The sequence below is a fragment of the Larus michahellis genome, chromosome 5 (genome assembly GCF_964199755.1).
Source record: "Larus michahellis chromosome 5, bLarMic1.1, whole genome shotgun sequence".
In the NCBI taxonomy this organism is placed as follows: Eukaryota; Metazoa; Chordata; class Aves; order Charadriiformes; family Laridae; genus Larus; species Larus michahellis.
In genome coordinates this window covers 22,321,591-22,338,688 of record NC_133900.1, presented here as the reverse complement: position 1 = coordinate 22,338,688, position 17,098 = coordinate 22,321,591, and the positions used below count along the sequence as shown (strand labels likewise).

General features: G+C 37.9%; 1 protein-coding gene across 1 annotated transcript in view; it reads right to left on the bottom strand.

Annotated features, from left to right (window-relative positions):
- Positions 1-434: 434 nt before the first annotated feature.
- ANKRD50 (ankyrin repeat domain containing 50) overlaps positions 435-17,098 on the bottom strand; it is a 43,463-nt gene continuing 26,799 nt past the window's right edge. The window contains exons 4-5 of the mRNA XM_074589093.1: positions 5,794-9,341; positions 435-3,449 (exon numbers count right to left, since the gene is read on the bottom strand). Coding sequence (XP_074445194.1) covers positions 5,797-9,341 — 3,545 coding nt within the window. The 3' untranslated portion in view covers positions 435-3,449; positions 5,794-5,796. The remainder of the gene's footprint in view (positions 3,450-5,793; positions 9,342-17,098) is intronic.

Here is a 17,098-nt window from a genome sequence, read left to right as displayed (position 1 = left end):
AAGTTCAAGACAAATGAGTAGCCACCATCAGCAAGTGAGCTTTTGCTTAAACTGAAAATACTACAAAGAAGCACTGATCAAAGAGATAATTAACAAATATCATTTGAAGTAGCAAAGAACTTACAGCAACTGAAATATTGCATGTTTTGGCCCTCCTGGTATATATGGTTTATAATAGTCATTTTAAACAAAAGAACACACAGTGAATTTTCTCCTGCAAATGCTCACGGTTGACTCAGATTAATATGAAAAAGGTCAGCTGAGTAATAAGGGAGTTCACAGGAATTAACATCAGGGTCTGACTTCTGCTAGCCCTCACTGCCTACTGGACACATACATCATGTTTCATTAAATACCACACAAGTGTTAAGTTTAAAAACCTTTTCCCGAGATGTCCCAGGAAATGAGGTAGTAAAATTAAAAGAGTTAGATGTCTGCTGAAAAGCAAATATATTTATTATGCACTTTCATATACACAGGGATTTTCGCTTAATATAATACAAGGAATAAAATAAAAATTTTACAATGTGAAATTCATTCAATGTACATTAAAGGCTATTTACAACCCACTCCAGGAAAAACAGTCCATCTGCAAACCAAGCTAACTGAGGAGTTCAGATGGGGAATATTAAGCATAACAGACATTTGCATAGCAGAGTAACTGATGAGGGAAAATACCTTTTTATTTTTAAATAAATGGTAATGTTTTCAATACTGATCACAGAGAAGACAAAAATGCATCAGTTGTGCCTCTGTATCTCTTAATGCATTTCTCTTTTGAAGAGTTTTTCCACATGCATACAGTATTGATATCAGTGTCCACAAAACAGTCTTTCCCCTAGCGCTCCCGTCAAGAATTTTAGACGTCTTGTGGAGATGACCTTGGAAGGACCAGTGAAATGGGATGAAGAGACACAGGATTCATGTTTTATTTGGGTTTTTTAGGTCGTGAGAACTGTTACATAGCCAGAAAAAACTGTGCTGAGTCACAGCAATGCAACTCCATTCACCTCCACTTGATTGTGCAGATGTGAAAGAGCAGAGCAGAACAGAGCAAACAACAGGGGGAACAGCAACTTTTCTTTGTACGCGAAACCCTCACAAATGATGATATTAAAAATCACACGCAATAGCAACGTGGAATTACACAGACCTTCTAAGAAAGGAGATGTTTTAAAGCAATTCATGCTCTGTTCCCAAGTGATATTCAAAATCTGTAAGAATTGTCATTCTGAAAGCATTTTCAACAGGTCTACTTTCTGGTGATTTGGGTATGAGCTTTCCCCACCAACTGTTTCAAATGTAAATATTATTCACACAAAAACCATCAGGCTATCTAGATGTTGTGGCCCCTTGTGAAACTGGCCATATTTTTATGTCCTCTGTCCACAAGGTGCAATTAATAACAACACAATAAAATTAAATAAATATAATCCCAATGACAGTCAAGGTCAGTAGAAAAATGACGGCATTCAGGGACCCCTTTCTACAGAACAAAACACATCTAATAACTAAGAAAAGTTGTATTCTTGCACAGTATTGCAAGTGTACTGTACTTGAGGTTTGGAACAAGTTTGCTGAGAACATTTTGGTACTTTCTCTTTGCTGAGCCACTAACCCTCTTTAAGGCCATTCTGCCAGACTCCTGTTATGTTTATTTTATAATTGTCCCACGGGGACAAGAAATTCAACACATGAAACATTCAGAATAATCACTATTGCCGTGTGTCAACTTTTAACATCTAATTTTACTATATGCTGAATGCCTGACTATAAAAGATTCTTTTTACATTTAGTAACAAGCAAATAAGAACGGAGGTGCAAGATATTTAAAAAAAAAAAAAAGTTCTGATGATTGTTAATCATAATAACAAGATACAGAGCCCTTTAGTGCCTCAGAATATGCACTATGTATACATCCAGGGGCCATTTATCAAAGTTTAAGGATAGCCGCACATCTAATTAATCCTCTATGAAAAATAACCTCAGCTTTCTATCACATTATTTGTGGAATCATCAGAATTAGAGTATGAAAAAGATGAATCCTAAGCCTTTAGAAGAAATACTCACATACAAAAATAGGCTTATTTTCTAAAGAGCAAGGCTGTGTAATGGTGAATAGTAGAATATAGCTTGCATTTTTAGGAGAAAATAACCCACTTGTTTCATTTTATCACCCACAGAGCTGTGCAAGATGTGCACATTCAAAGGAAAAATTCACACTGTTCACTTTCACAACAATGGCCTTGATTTTGCTCTCTTTCATATAAATAAAATTCTCCTGCCGTAAGAGTGGGGAACCAGCTTTACATTATCCATAGATGGACTATCCAGGCTGCTGATTAACCATGCTCCAGGTACAGAGGTACTCACGCTGGCCCTACCTAATCCACCCGAAGCAGTAACCACATTCATACAAGTTTGTGCTTTAAAGAGTTATTGTCTCAGGACTAACTCAGTAATCTCTGTACTCCCCAGACAACGGTATTAGTAACCGTTTGCTTTTCCACTGTACTCTCACTGTCTATTCTCTCAGCCTCATCAACAAAGCACCTGTATTTTCCATGGTTTGTTTTACTGACATTCTCAATACAGTCCTTTACCTTGGAAAAAACAAAGAGCTGTTTCTAACATATAAAGATATACATGAAAGCAGGATCAGACCTTTTACTTTAGCACCTAAAACATACCCATATTCAGTTACCTCATTACCATAAAAATAATGGAGGCTATTTAAGATCAGATGTCCAAGACCAAATTTGCCTATTGCTTTCAGTGGTCACAGTCTGGCATCCAGATTTGGTGCTGTAGTACCAGATAGTGGATTTTGCCTTTTAAAAAGCCCAAAGAGACTGCAGATGGTTGCAGTCCGACTCCTTTACTACCACTGAATGGCTATTACGCAGACAGAACACACAAGTACAGTATTTATAAAATACCGTTACAAGACTTGTATTTCTGGAGAGAACTTTTTGAAGTACACAGGGAACTGACCATACATTACAACAATGCAAATGTGACATACTGTTTGCTTATTTTCTTTAGCCACAGGAAAACAAATACAAAAAGCACTGCCTTTCCATACACAGTTCGCTGTGGCACATGCACCTCTACCAAGCATTCTGGAATAGGAAACCAGAATTCCTTGTTCTTACCATTTTCAGCTGTTGTCAGGGAAATAAAGCATATATCTTTCTGCAATTAAAAAAAGTGCTCATTCTGTGTATTAAATACAAAGTACACAAAATAAAATTTTGAAGCACAGAGGGTTATACTGAGAAGGCAGCCTGAAAACGTAGGCATGTTACAGTAATTAAGGTAACTGTACTGCAGTAATCACATTCTTGAATTTCTAGGTGGACTAAACAAGCATCGTATGCTTTCATCCCAGCCAGCTGATAAATCACTCAGAGCAGAAGCGCTTCTGTTCATAGCATCATGGAATTGGCCTAAAAGTAGAAAATAGAAACATTAAGTTTTGCAACACTCTGTAATACACACAGTTTGTCAGAGCGAGAGCTATATCATTTCTAATTAAAGTTAAAAGCACACAACAACATACCAATGATGAAAAGTATTTCCTGTCTAACTCAGATCCTGTGATTGATTCCCTGTGCTCTCTACCATCCAAAGCAGCTACAAGGTCGCCACAGCAGGAGAGCTTCCTGAATGGAGCCTGGAAGCAGCAGTCAGGGAAGAAAAGCAATTCCTCAGGTGCTCCAGTAGAGTATTTCTGATGTGATTCTCCACAGGTGACTAATTTATTCACTGGTCAGGGAAATTACTGTTTTTGTGCTCGAGACTTGGCAAAAGAGGAGGTAAATTATAGCCTGCGCCAAGCAATTCATAATCCACATAAAATTGTTTTAAATGTCCATATTTAAAATGAAGCTATGAAAAATGGTTAGAGAAAAAGCAAAAGGAACTATTTAGTTATCCATCACCTCATACGCTTAGCCACTTGCATAAGTAAGTACTTCAAAGAGAAACCTCCTGAATTTTCAGTAAAGCACTATTTGTTCCAGATAAAGAAAAGCCCAATTTGAGCTTCAAAATTATATGTGGAATGTTCCGATTTTTTTATATACCTTGTTTACATTTTAAAATCAAGAAAGATGGAAAATTCATCAACGCTAGTCTTTTGATGACAGGTCAGGTCAAATCAATACATCCTACGTCAGAGCCATACAATTTATTTACCGTAAAGCGTAACATGAAAGCAAGCACTGAACATCAGAGGCAGTACAAGAGAGTTAGGAAATACAGTTCTTAATTATACACTTTAATATGTTTTACGGAGGCAGGAAAAAAAGACAAACAAATTTAAATCCTGTTTGGACTTGATGTAGAAGTGTGGGAATCTAAAGTCCTTTTGACTTTTATGAAAATTTAGGGCCCATTCTCTCTTACCTGCTTATTCCTCTCCATGCCTGATCCCTGTTGTCCTGCCTCTTCACTTTTGTCTGCCCCACAGCTCATCTTACCCTTTGCTAATATAATTTTACAATAATTTTAACAAACGTGCAGGCGCTAGTATATAGCTTTTTGAAACACTGTATCGTTTCAAATATTTTAATTTAACCAGAATGCCAACCCCAAGAAACCATCTTGGAGACCTGCACAGTATTTTAACGCTCTGCAATTCACAAGAGACCTGGCTACATCCAGACAGATGCACTCCATTAAAGTGAAATCCATTTCCAGGACATTTCAGGAAAAACCCTGTCTGTGTTTTTGACAGCTGAAAGCAACCCATTTGTGGATTCTGCACCACCTGCAATTGTCCTAGAAACCTGCAGGCTTTGATGACTTGCAGCAGAACCGAGTCAGCTAGCAAGAACATTGTTGTTCTAAGGAGCAGCAGCCTGGTCTGTCAAAAATGCAGCATTTACACAAACAAAAAATATGTTTTAAAAAATAAGGAAATAAGCAGTAAGAGATGTGCATACATTTCAGAAAGATGCTGCTTATTTGAAATTCAAATTAAAAAATATATTAATTATTAACACATTCTCAATACCCTAAAAAAGATAAACCTCATCAGAAATAGGGAGAAAACCAGTCCTATTTTAGCTGACTCGCTGTCAATTCAGGTCTGAAAAAGCTAGATAAAATTCCTTTTTCAGCTTAAAATTCAGTATGAGAGGGAAAGTGAGAAATCTAAATGAACTCCACTGATTAAGAACTACAGGATGGTCAGAAAATTGGTACCATAACATGGCTTCTAATCTTGCTCTGAGGAATGCCATCTCTCTTACAGGAGGGTTACCTTCACAGTAACAGAAATATAAAATCAAAGCTTTAGTATAGTATTTGTAGATAATATTCTACTGAGGTTTTACATTTAAAATCCAAATTCACAAAAGTGGTTGCCTGTAATTTACAAGAATCTTCAGAAGCTTCCTGAAAAGCACTTTTCTAAATAATGAAATAATTACTGCATCTAAAAATATCACGTATTAAAATTCCCAGCTATCCTTATGTTTGAAAAGAAAATTCCAAATCAATGCTACATGAAACTTGCTGTATTATTCAGTCACATATCAAAGACAGTGGGGTAATATTTGAGCAACCAGAAATCAACAGAAAATATGTAGATGAACCAATTCCTCTATGGCTGATGCTGTTAAACAACAGCAAAACAAGTACTTGCCAGGTTAAGATTTTAACATTAATGGTTTTCATTAAGAAAGCGATTATGATGATAAATGACAACGAACCCTAATTTTAGCATATTAAAAATGCACATGATGAAATACACACATTTGCTTCCTTTGTGACTGGATAAGTTACCTTTTATAATGGTGTTTCCTTCTTGTAGTTGAAACTTGGGTCGCTACCTTCAATCTGAAGTTTTAAGGCTTGCTTAAGGCTGAGTTCTGTCTCTGCAGGAGGATAGCCTTCCAGTACTTCCTGATGCCCTCTATCCTGCACTGTTCGTGGCACAGAAACCCTACCAAGAAAAACCTGATTGCTCTGAAGATGGTAATTTGGATTCGTCATAATTCCATTTCTCTTCTTCTGCTCTCCACTCTGTTGGTGAATCAGGAACTGTTGCTGAGATCGACCAACTTCTTGCTGGGCTGGCGGGACCAAAATTTTGCACTGTGGCTCTGGCGGCATTGATTTAAGTGGCACACTTGTGCCAGATTTGGCAATAGGTACTCGTTTATCAAACTGAGTCATTTCATACTCTAACACTTTGGGTTGGGAGGAACTACTTTGTTTTATTTTTTTTCCAGCCGATCCAGATTTGCTGGAGTTGTCCGTTTTCCCCCCCTTGTTAGCTTTAGTTGATTTCAAACTAGGTTTTACTTGGCTCCATTCAAATTCACTACTTGGTGAATTATGATTTTGACTTAGGGAATGAGTTGTGGAAGAAGGAGAAACAATAGACTGCCTACTTCTGCTGCGTGGCAGGGAATGCTGCTGAATTTGCTCTGTGAATGACAGGCTGTGGAAACTATCAATGGGCACTGTCTGAGCAGTCGCAGTCGATGATGTGGTGCGGAGAGAAGAATTTTTGGAACTTTTCAGGGAATTATTTGATAAAGATGACTTCTGACGGTCAACCGTAGAATCAGGCGACTCTGAAGGGGAACTGAAGGCATGAGCAGGCCCATTAGATAAGCCACGCATACTAGGCTGCATATCTCCACCAGTACTCCCTGAACTATTTGACTTCATTGTTAAAGACTGCATTTTAGAGGAGACCGACTGTAAGGGTTTTTGCTCCATTGTGTGGACTGGAGACGGAGTGCAACCATTCAGAGTAGATGCACCATATTTTTCCAGTAATTTAATAATCTGAGAGTGTCCATTTTTAGCTGCAACACGCATAGCAGTGCGCCCAAACTGGTCGGCATGATTTGGATCAGCACCATGCTCCAATAATATCTGGACAACGTCAATGTGCCCTTCTTGGGCTGCAATGCAGAGTCCAGTAGCACCTTGATTACACGTATGGTCAACCAGAGCTCCATGCTCAATGAGAAGCTGCACTACCTTCACATGACCTTGCCATGCAGCAGACTGCAAAGCAGATCTCTTCTCATTATCTGCAGCATTCACATCAGCATGGTACGTTATCAGCACCTGTACCATCTCCAAATGGCCCTGCCAGCAGGAAACATGGAGTGCTGTTCTTCCTTCAGCATCACTTGCTTCTACGTTTGCACCATTTTCTAAAAAATACTCCGCCATCGTAAGCTGGTTTTCTAATGCTAAGATATAAAGTGTTGGCCGGCCATCAGCATCTTTGTAGTTTACATCTGCTCCATGGCTGAGCAGTAGTTCAACTATATCTCTGTGACCTTCTAAAGCAGCAACCCGGAGAGCATTTCTCCCATCATAGCCTCTCTGATCAATGTTGGATTTATTTTCCAGTAATATCTGCACACAATCATAGTGACCTTCTTGTGCAGCTAATATAAAAGGTATACGTCCATCATTATCAATTTCATTTGTTCTAGCACCTTGTTCTATAAGAGCTTCACATATCAACCTGTGACCTTCAAAAGCTGCCATGTGCAAAGGTGTCCAGCCTGCATCATCTCTATGATTTTCATCTAGCCCCCTGTCCAGCAGAGTCCGTACTACTTCAACATTGCCTTGTGCAGAGGCTATGCTCAGAACTGTTCTCCCTTCGCTATCAATGCTATCAACAGCTGCACCCCAAAACAAGAGAGTATTTACAACTGAAGCGTGGCCCATGGAGGCTGCTGCCAGAAGTGGTGTACGACCATTGTTGTCTGTGTGATCAACATCAGCTCCTCCTTCTAGAAGTAGATCAACAACATCTACATGTCCTTCATAAGCAGCTACCAGCAGCGGAGTCATGCCGTCTTTATCGCAATGGTCAACTTCAGCACCACGGTCAATTAGAAGACTAACCACGGAGGCATGTCCCTTACTGGCTGGTACACAAAGCGCTGCGACAGACAGCGCAGTCCTTCCATCCACATCCTCGTGGTTTACCTCCGCACCATGATCCAGCAGGTGCTCCACGATCTCTTTATGCCCCATGTAGGCAGCTGCAATTAAAGCTGTTCTGCCCTCATTATCAGCTTTATTAACTTCAGCACCATGTTGAAGCAGATTCAGCACAATATCTTCATGTCCTCCCCAAGCTGCTGCTCTCAGTGCCGTTCGACTATCAGCATCTGCACAGTCCACTTTGACTCCAGCATAAAGGAGCGCAGAAACCACCTCCGTGTGCCCACCCCATGCTGCAGATCGCAATGCTGTCCAGCCATCATGATCGGTGTGATTAACGTTAGCCCCACATCCGATCAAGCAGTTGACAACCTTGGTATGTCCCTGTCGAGCAGCTAAAGTAAGTGCTGTTTGCCCATGAGTATCTTCTATCTCCAAATCTGCTCCCCTTGAAACCAGTAAGTTAACGACATCGAGATTGCCGCTGTACGCTGCATTGGCCAAAAGCGTTCTCCCATTGGAATCACACTGGTTTACCGATGCTCCATTGTCTAACAAGGTGCGAATGGAATCTTCTCTCTCCAGAGCCTGACGAACAATGCAAGATGTGCGGTCATCTTCACTGTTGACATGAGCACCAGCTTTTACCAGCAGCTGTAATACTTCTTGTTCTTTAGGAATTAAGGTTGACAGGGAATCTTTCACAGGTGTGCCATTCCATATCATCCATAAAGCCAGCTCGGAAGTCTCTAATTGTAAGTTTGAATTAATTAGATGCAATGCAAACTCTTGAGCTTCTAATGGTGTTAAATCCTTTGCTCGGCAAGTGTAACTCATTGCCAGCATTCTGTGTCCCTCTGCTGCATTACACAAGTATTTCTGTGTACAGTGTTTTACATCTAACAACCATTCTGCAAAACTGTAATGAAACAAGATTTTTGTATTTCCAAGTCCATCAATAAGGACTTTTGACAGGACATCCAATTTGCGTTGAAAGTCTTCCATCGTCAACATCATATTTTTGGTCCACACTGCATGATACAATTCCGTTGTGGTTAATGGCCTACAGGCTGCGAGAATGACATTAAGAATAGGCTGGACTTTTGCAAATTGTTTTCTCACAAAAAGTCTCTGACAGAGCCAAAGGTATAGGCCATTTAATGTTCCTGGAATATCACGGATCTCTCGTAACATAATAAAATTCTCCACAACTCCATCTAGGACACGTTCCAGGTACAAAAAGCAACCACTGCTTTTGATGTGAAGCTGATTCAGCATTTCTGCAGTTTCTTTTGTGAGATGTTGTCTCAGTGCTTCTTCCTGATCTAAACGATGCAGAATATATTGTTGCACATCTTTCACAATATAAGCCTTTCGTAGATCATCCAGACTTATTTTTCGAAAACCTATTAAAAGGGAAGAAAGTTATTATTATTTCTGATCTGGTTTCACTGTACTGAATGTTAAAAAAGAGACACATATTTTTGGGTAGGGAACACCCACAATAATATATTTTGTGTGTACACATGGTGAATGTAAATTAATAATAAAAGCAGAGAACTTTGGTAATAGACACATTTTTATCATAATCTGCTATAAGAAGAAATACATGCTACTAACGAAGAAAATTTTAAAAATCACTCTGAATCAGGCATTGTGTGTCTACCTTGGACAACAGCGAACACCTAAGCAAAACCACCAGAACTGCAATCAAATAAGATTATTAAGTATTATTATATTATTAAAGGAATAATCCCTTCTCCAATGTGGTCGACAATGGAATTCCAAATAATTTTCAGCTATTTAGATTAAGACAACTATTATATTAATGTAATTATAGAAGAGGTTATTCACACCTGGTGCATATGCATGACAAAATGTGCATAAATCACTTTAATTTGAGCACCTTAGTTTCTTTGAAAAGCTTTTATCATATAGAAGAGAGAGACACTCAAAAATAGTTTAAATATCTTCACACCTCTGTGCACTGAAAAATTACCAACTTTTTCAAGTAAGGACTGAGTTTTAGATAAACGCCCCGGTTCTTTGGTAGTTGACTCGCTGTATAAGGAAACAGGTTTTCTCACAGTTGTATGATCTCATTGTTTTTCCAACCTGCTTACTCTTTAGAGGAAAAAGGGAAATTATTTCATACATGCATACTGTGTACATCTCCTCCCTACGCATGTACATTCCCCACCGCCCAAAGCAACGAAGGTTATTCTTAGCAGCACGAGCAAAGAAGTCCCTAGGGCAAGCTCAGTGGCCAAAGGCTCTCAAGAATGAGGCAGAATGAAGATGTAGCTGTACAGACTACAGGGCTACCTCTGTCATTTAAAACGTTTGCTTTGGTAGTGCCAAGTTAAGCATTTGAGGAAGATCTACCGGTCTTTGATTAATGACACATTACATTGTTTGAACACTACTTTTCCGGAAGCTATGGGAAAACCGCAGAGGTCACAGACACAGCAACTTAAAACTACTGTGTTTTGGGCCAGAATTGTACCTCACTTCTCCAGGGACAGGCTGTAATTTCTTCCTCCAGTACAGCAGATTGCACACATTTCTTTACAGTCCGATCAGCTACTCATAAAAACCCCCAACTTTGGTATTCAAAACAAAGCAGTTACTAACCTCCAAATTATATTTTAAGGAAAAGCAACTACAGAGCAACGCATTCAATGCAATTTTGGCCCCATCTCCATGGCGCAAATAATTTTAAGTGAGATTCTGAAGAATGTTACTTTCAGATCTGTATTTTTATTGTATTTAAACATTCTGTGGATCAAACTGCTCAGTCTGTGACATTGTTCTGACTGAAAAAAATTCAGGCTGATAACAGAGATGGTTTTTTTGTTCCCGAGTGTCTTCAGCAGAGGTTCTGAATGTCACATTAAGCTCACTCTGTTAATTGTTTAGTCTACACAAGTATTGTACAAACACAACAGATTAGAACTAAGAGGCAAACTAAGGCAATGTTAACTAAAATATTTCTGCTTCCCTTACTAATTATGGTAGCATTACAAATGTAACAGCACTAAACCAACACAATACCTAAACCATAACCATGCTTCTCCCAGAAGTAAGATCCCTGGATAGGATGCTTTTGCACCGTCACTTCTCAGGCTAAGACTACACTAATAAGATTGTCTAATTCAAGATTTTTGAATGGGAAGGCCAGGAGGCAGAAAACAATTATTTTGGGGGGATCCTTCTCCACTCCACAGAGGCTTTTTTTTTTTTTTTCTTTCTCGAAAGAAACACAGAACCATCTTTATCCACCATAATCTGGCACAACTTCAAGTAATGTACTAACATGACCTGCAGAATGGCATAATTCATTGATTTACTATGTATTTGATTAAAATATTGTATGTAACTTTGTAAAGCTCATAATTCATGTACATAAGCCGAGTAAGAAACGTCACTGAGTAAAGACTGCCAGTGCCCTGTGATTCTGCAGATCCCAAACTTCCACTTCGAGCAGAAAGCTGTTCCTAGGTTACGATCCTTCAGAAGATGCATAAGTGAAAACAAAGGCATTAAAACCAGGGCGTTCAGAGTTGTACGCATATACAGAGCTGTAATCAGACACAAGCATCCCTTTGGTTATCTCACATGTGCAGGGAACAGCTACGTTTTGCTCAAATCAGAGCATTCACTCACCTTCCAGTTCTTTGAACCTCTCTGCTTCTCCTAGTCAGATTTGTACCTGTCGCTTGGATGAACAAGAATACGTACAGAGCTCTGCAAACTCCTCATCAATGTGTTCAGACATAAGTGACTGCTCGCATCTCTCACATTAATCCCATGCCCACATCCTTCCTTCCGTCCTTCCTTCTGTATACATAAGTTATTTTCATTTTTAAATTACTCAAGTGTTTTTTCAGTTTTTACAGTAGTTGATTTCATTTCCCCCCAATGAGAATTCCCGATTGACTCAGATGACAGCAATCCTGAGATTTCAGCTAATGTTCAGTGTTGACTGACTAATGACGACACTTCACCTCCCTCAACTCCCAGCCTTCACGTGAAAATTTGCAGAGTGAGAACAGTTTAAGCACCTCAGTTCCTCTATGTGTGCTTCAACAGCAAAAGACTTGCTTATCTTGCAACATCATTTGAATACTAATTTTGATTTTGCTTCCCAAAATGAGTGGCAAAGTAAAAAAAAAACATTTTGGATGTCATAAAAAAAACCCCAAGCCCTCCAAAAAAAGTAAAAAAGGAAGGGTTTGTGTATTTGGGTCCCCGCCCCCATATTAAATGAGGCTGTATCATTACTTTGTTCCATATTTGGGTTAAAAATATTGCCCTACTCTGTACTTGTCTGAGACACAACAAATGCCTAAGCACTTCAGCCTGCCAAATAAATTTCAGAAGACTTCAGTGCACTGACTAGTCCAGAAATCAGTAATTTAAACAATTTGATTGGCTGTATGTTCATGGAAGCGAAAAATAGTTTATTTTGCAATATTTCTAAATGTTCCTTGTTAATGAGATCCTACATACAATATCTGAAGACAAGGTTGTATTTCAAGAAGCACACTGCACTCGTACAGATCTTCACACATCCCAGGGATGATACACTCTTTAAGGGCTGAGATTAACAAACTGCCATTGTAACAGACTTTTGAACAGAAATAGGCTGTCCATTTTAACCACTGCACCATGCCATACTATAATAAGCAAACAATTAAAAGAATGCCTTGCAGATAGAATTTTTTTTTTTAATCAAATTCTTGTTGCTAGCTTGAAGGAGGAAAACAAAGCCATGGTTTTTTTGCCCAAACATCTGTCTAAATGAAGTCATTTTACATTTCCAAAGAAAGATCCTGCAAACTTGCTTTTCAACCCTACCAGCTACAATAAGTCACTTTCATGGACAAGAAGCACCAAAACATTAAGAGAAAGCTCATTTTGTTTCAGATGCATTCCCATGAACTACTTAGTGCAGTAGACAGAACTTGCAGTCCCACGACCCTGCTTTTTGCATTGTTAAAATTTTTCCTACAACACATCACTTTCAACCCAATGGGAGCTCCAATATGGATTTTCCTGACTTATTAAATTTCTGGCAGTTCTGTAAACAAATCAGTTCCAAATGTATTTCTTGGCAAGATCTAGGGTCATTCAAAGGAAAAAAAAAAAAGGAAAAAAGTATCTTGGCTATATAAATCCTTTTACAGTATGTCAACCTTTTCAAACTTTAATAATAAAAAATAAGCTATTAACTAGCAGGTTCCAGTAAATACTCAAAAACATCCTTTTACTTTCATATCTTTAACTACATTTGCATAAGTAAATTACAAAAGTTTAAAATACATTTTAATATATTTCATTTAACTGAATTGTTAACTTTAAAGTAATCTAAATGATTAAAAACATGGCAGCGTTTAGGCATTAATTTACAGTGCCGATCTAAGCATATATTAATGAAGTATTTCTACGGCCATTTATGCACACCTGCTCAAAAAGAATTAACGTACTCAGCAGAGTGAAATGCACCTGAAAATTCAAGCAGCACACTTGGCTTTTGGTGTATTTGCAGTATACTGTGCATTACAAATTTCATTGCATCTACCAGATGCTAAGAGACACTGAGGTTGAAATCTGCTGCTCTCACTGGGCCGTGTCACTGCACAGAAGTTTTAGTTATATTTACAGGTAACAGTCCATTTAAAACAATTTAGTCTTCCCTCTTTAATTACAAAGCAAATACGTTCAAAATTCACCCACAACTTTTTATTAGGAAATAAGAAATTCCCCAGTATCATGTTTTCAAAGCGGTAATCAGAAGAAAGTGGTAATGAGAAGAAAGGAAAGAGTCACTAAGAGCTCCCAGTTTATTTCCCGAGCCTGCTAAATATATTTTTTTTTCAAAAACCAAACCAAACCAAAACACAAATAAACTTTTTCAAAGCTTGAATATTATAGAAGTAAAGTTTACAACCACATAAATATATAAGAATTATCTTTTATAGTAAAAATACAACTCCCATAAAGACTTTAAAGTAACATGAAACCACCCAAATAAATTCCAACCTATAATGAAAACTTAAGAGGACAACTTAGATTTTCTATTTTTAAGTGATTTCTCCTGCACTGCTCTCAGGACATTTATCTTCTGGAATGACAGATAATGAGTAAAGGTTCAGTCCCAAAAGAGGCAACTGATTTGATTTGGGGATTCAGCAATATGACTACCTGAGTAGCTTCAATTACCAAACAGTATGAGTTTTCTGGATGGAGAGAAGTTGGGTTGTGATTTTTACTATATTTCTCTAAAGTTTTCACATTTTTGCTTATTTTTTAATTTTAGGCAAGGCTACAAGAAAACCAACCCTCCACATCTATTCAGACCAGAACCAGCAAATAGCAGAAATATGAGAAAGACGTATGCTTCCAAGATTTCTCATCCAGAATAAGTCTGGATAAATATCAACTTTAAAAAATATCTGGCTGTCTGGAACTGAATGATAGATAAAAGGAAGAGTGAAAAATGTACAACAGATACGATTCTATGATGCTATGACTGTTTGCTTTTGCCTATGGATAAGTGGGTGAATGGAGCTTAACTGCCTCTGAGGATAAAGTGAACCCTTTCACATCCACTTGATTCTTTTTATTATAGTTTCCAGTATCTTTCCGGTATCTAACACTAACTTTATGGAAAATGCAGCTCCCTGAGGTGTGACATCTGCATGGGTTGCACCACACTGGTGCAACTCATGCCTCACGCGTGAGAAGGAATTCTTTGGATGAAGAATGTCAGTGTTTAATTGAGGGGTATAATCAAGCACCGTGTCACAGATACTTGATTTCTGTGTGCAGCAAAAAAGAAGAAATTAAGTAAATGCCTATTAAAAAAAGCCTCTTTAAACCGATAAATAAAGTATTTGTGCATACATAGTTTTGTCTACTTACCTTTATGCTGTTAATGAGAAATTATCTGCTTTTCACTCAAACTGACCAAAATAAAATTGCCTGTTTTTAAAATACCTAAAGTTTTTCAATTAATATGATGGATCTTTAAAAAATTAATTTAGTTTTGTAAGAACAACTGCTATGCTTTCAAGATTTAGCCTCATTTTAGAAGAAGCATTTTTATTAGCTAATCAGCTGAAGCGTTAAAAGAATAAATAAATTATGTTCTGTGCCACTTTCAGGTTAGAGGGCTTTTTCAGTTATTTAGAAATACAAGGAAACTTTTTCTAACATTCTAATACAAAGATTGGAAAGACTGTGTATAATGTAACTGCTTAACTGTCCATACTTGTAGCCAAATGATAACAAACGATGTGGAAAAAAATTTGGATAATTATGGGTGCAAGACAGAGAATTGTTACGTTTAGGAAAAAGCCTGTAAGAAAAAAAAAAACAGGCATGATGTGGCAGTTGGTGACAGCACACATGCAAGAGAAGGCAGGAGGACATGTATTTTCTGTTCCTCTCCTTTTTCACTCAACTGGCTGGCTTTTGCTCACTGTGGAGGGTGACCGCAGACTCATGCAGGCATCATTTTACATTTGGTTCATATTTTTGAGGTTGTCTCTGCAGCCACAAGAGGCAAAATCTTTTTTTTTTTTTTTTTTTAATTAATGAAAGCTGAGACTCTGAATAAGGCAAAAAATCTGTAGCACATTGTGCTACTACAGAATCTGGGAATACAGGAGGGCCCCGAACACCAGCTGCAGAAGATACAGGCACAACTATTCAACTTTCATAAGTCACCAAAAAAAGTGAAGAAACAAAGAGGACCAGAATAAATACCCCTCCTCCTTTTTTCATTCTTAAAGAGTGGCAGGGATGATGTATTCACCACTGGCAGCGGCAAGATGACATTGGATGAGAAAGACTGGACTCTCTCTTCCACGTCATCACTATTTTTGGCTAGGGAGATGTTTGCAGAACTGTCATCTGTACTGGATACCCAGAAAAGAGCACTGTCAGGACCAGGCCACTGCAGGAATCCTTTTCCCAGTCATTGATAACAAACAGGTTTAGCTCTCATTTCAGCAGGTATCTGGAGGAAATTTTCACATCATGAAAATTTTAAGTGAAAACAGATACATACTGATTGTAAACAAATTAATATTGGTTAATATAGATTTCATATCATACTCTAAAATCTTTAGCAGAAAAAAAAATAGACATGGGACACAGACATGGGACACATTTTCCTAAAATATTCCTAAAAGGATTCCAATCTATCTTACTAAGTTACAGTGAAACTGATTTTTTTTTTCCACATTGAAGAAACACATTTGAAGAAAATGTACAGTGATTATATTATCATTATGGCTGCAAACACTTATTTGCCAGGAAATGGGAAGTATTAGAAATACAGAACAACAGTCTCCCAGCGTGCAGTGCACATTATACACCATTTATTTCTTCAGTCATGAGTGCAAAAAATACTTGTCGTTGATCTTGAATTCTGCCTGCCCACCAATTAAATAGCTCTATAAATTGGCTCGGCTAAAAGTAAATGTTCAAATACCACAAAGGAGGAGAAGGATTTGCCCCAGAAGTGTTAATGACATTCTATCCTTTTCAGGCTAGAACCAGAAAAGAAATGACCGTTATCTCAAGTTTAATTACACAAAGTTGCAATGTATCTGAAGTTAACAGAAGCTTCAGCCGTGCTTCTCACATCCTCACTATACCTTTCAGAAACTTGAATATTAGCTGTAAACAGGAAACTCATCCGGCAGTGTATTAAGCAGGTAACCACCACAGTGGCTCTAATGTCACGTTTTCTTTCATAGTGGAACAAAACACAACTTCCTCCAAAGAGACCCTAAAATTTCTTCTCAATTTGTGTCCAATTACTTTGGGGATTCATTCTTTCTTTGCTGTACCTCTTCCACAGTGAAGATGGGATTATAATATCACAAGCCAACTTCCTTTATGCTATTCATCAAGTCATTCTCTGTGGAAATGAGAAATTAACTCATGCAAATTAAATTTATTTTAAAGGCATATCCATTAGTTATGCTGATTTTTCCTGTCAGGAATTCCATCTGGAAACATACTTTAGAAGACAACAGCAATTTTTTAGGACTAGTCTGAAACATTATATGATTCAATGGAAACGAAATAAAACCGCTCTGAAGAAAGTTTTGTCTGTTTTTTTGGCAATGACAACGTACCTAATCAG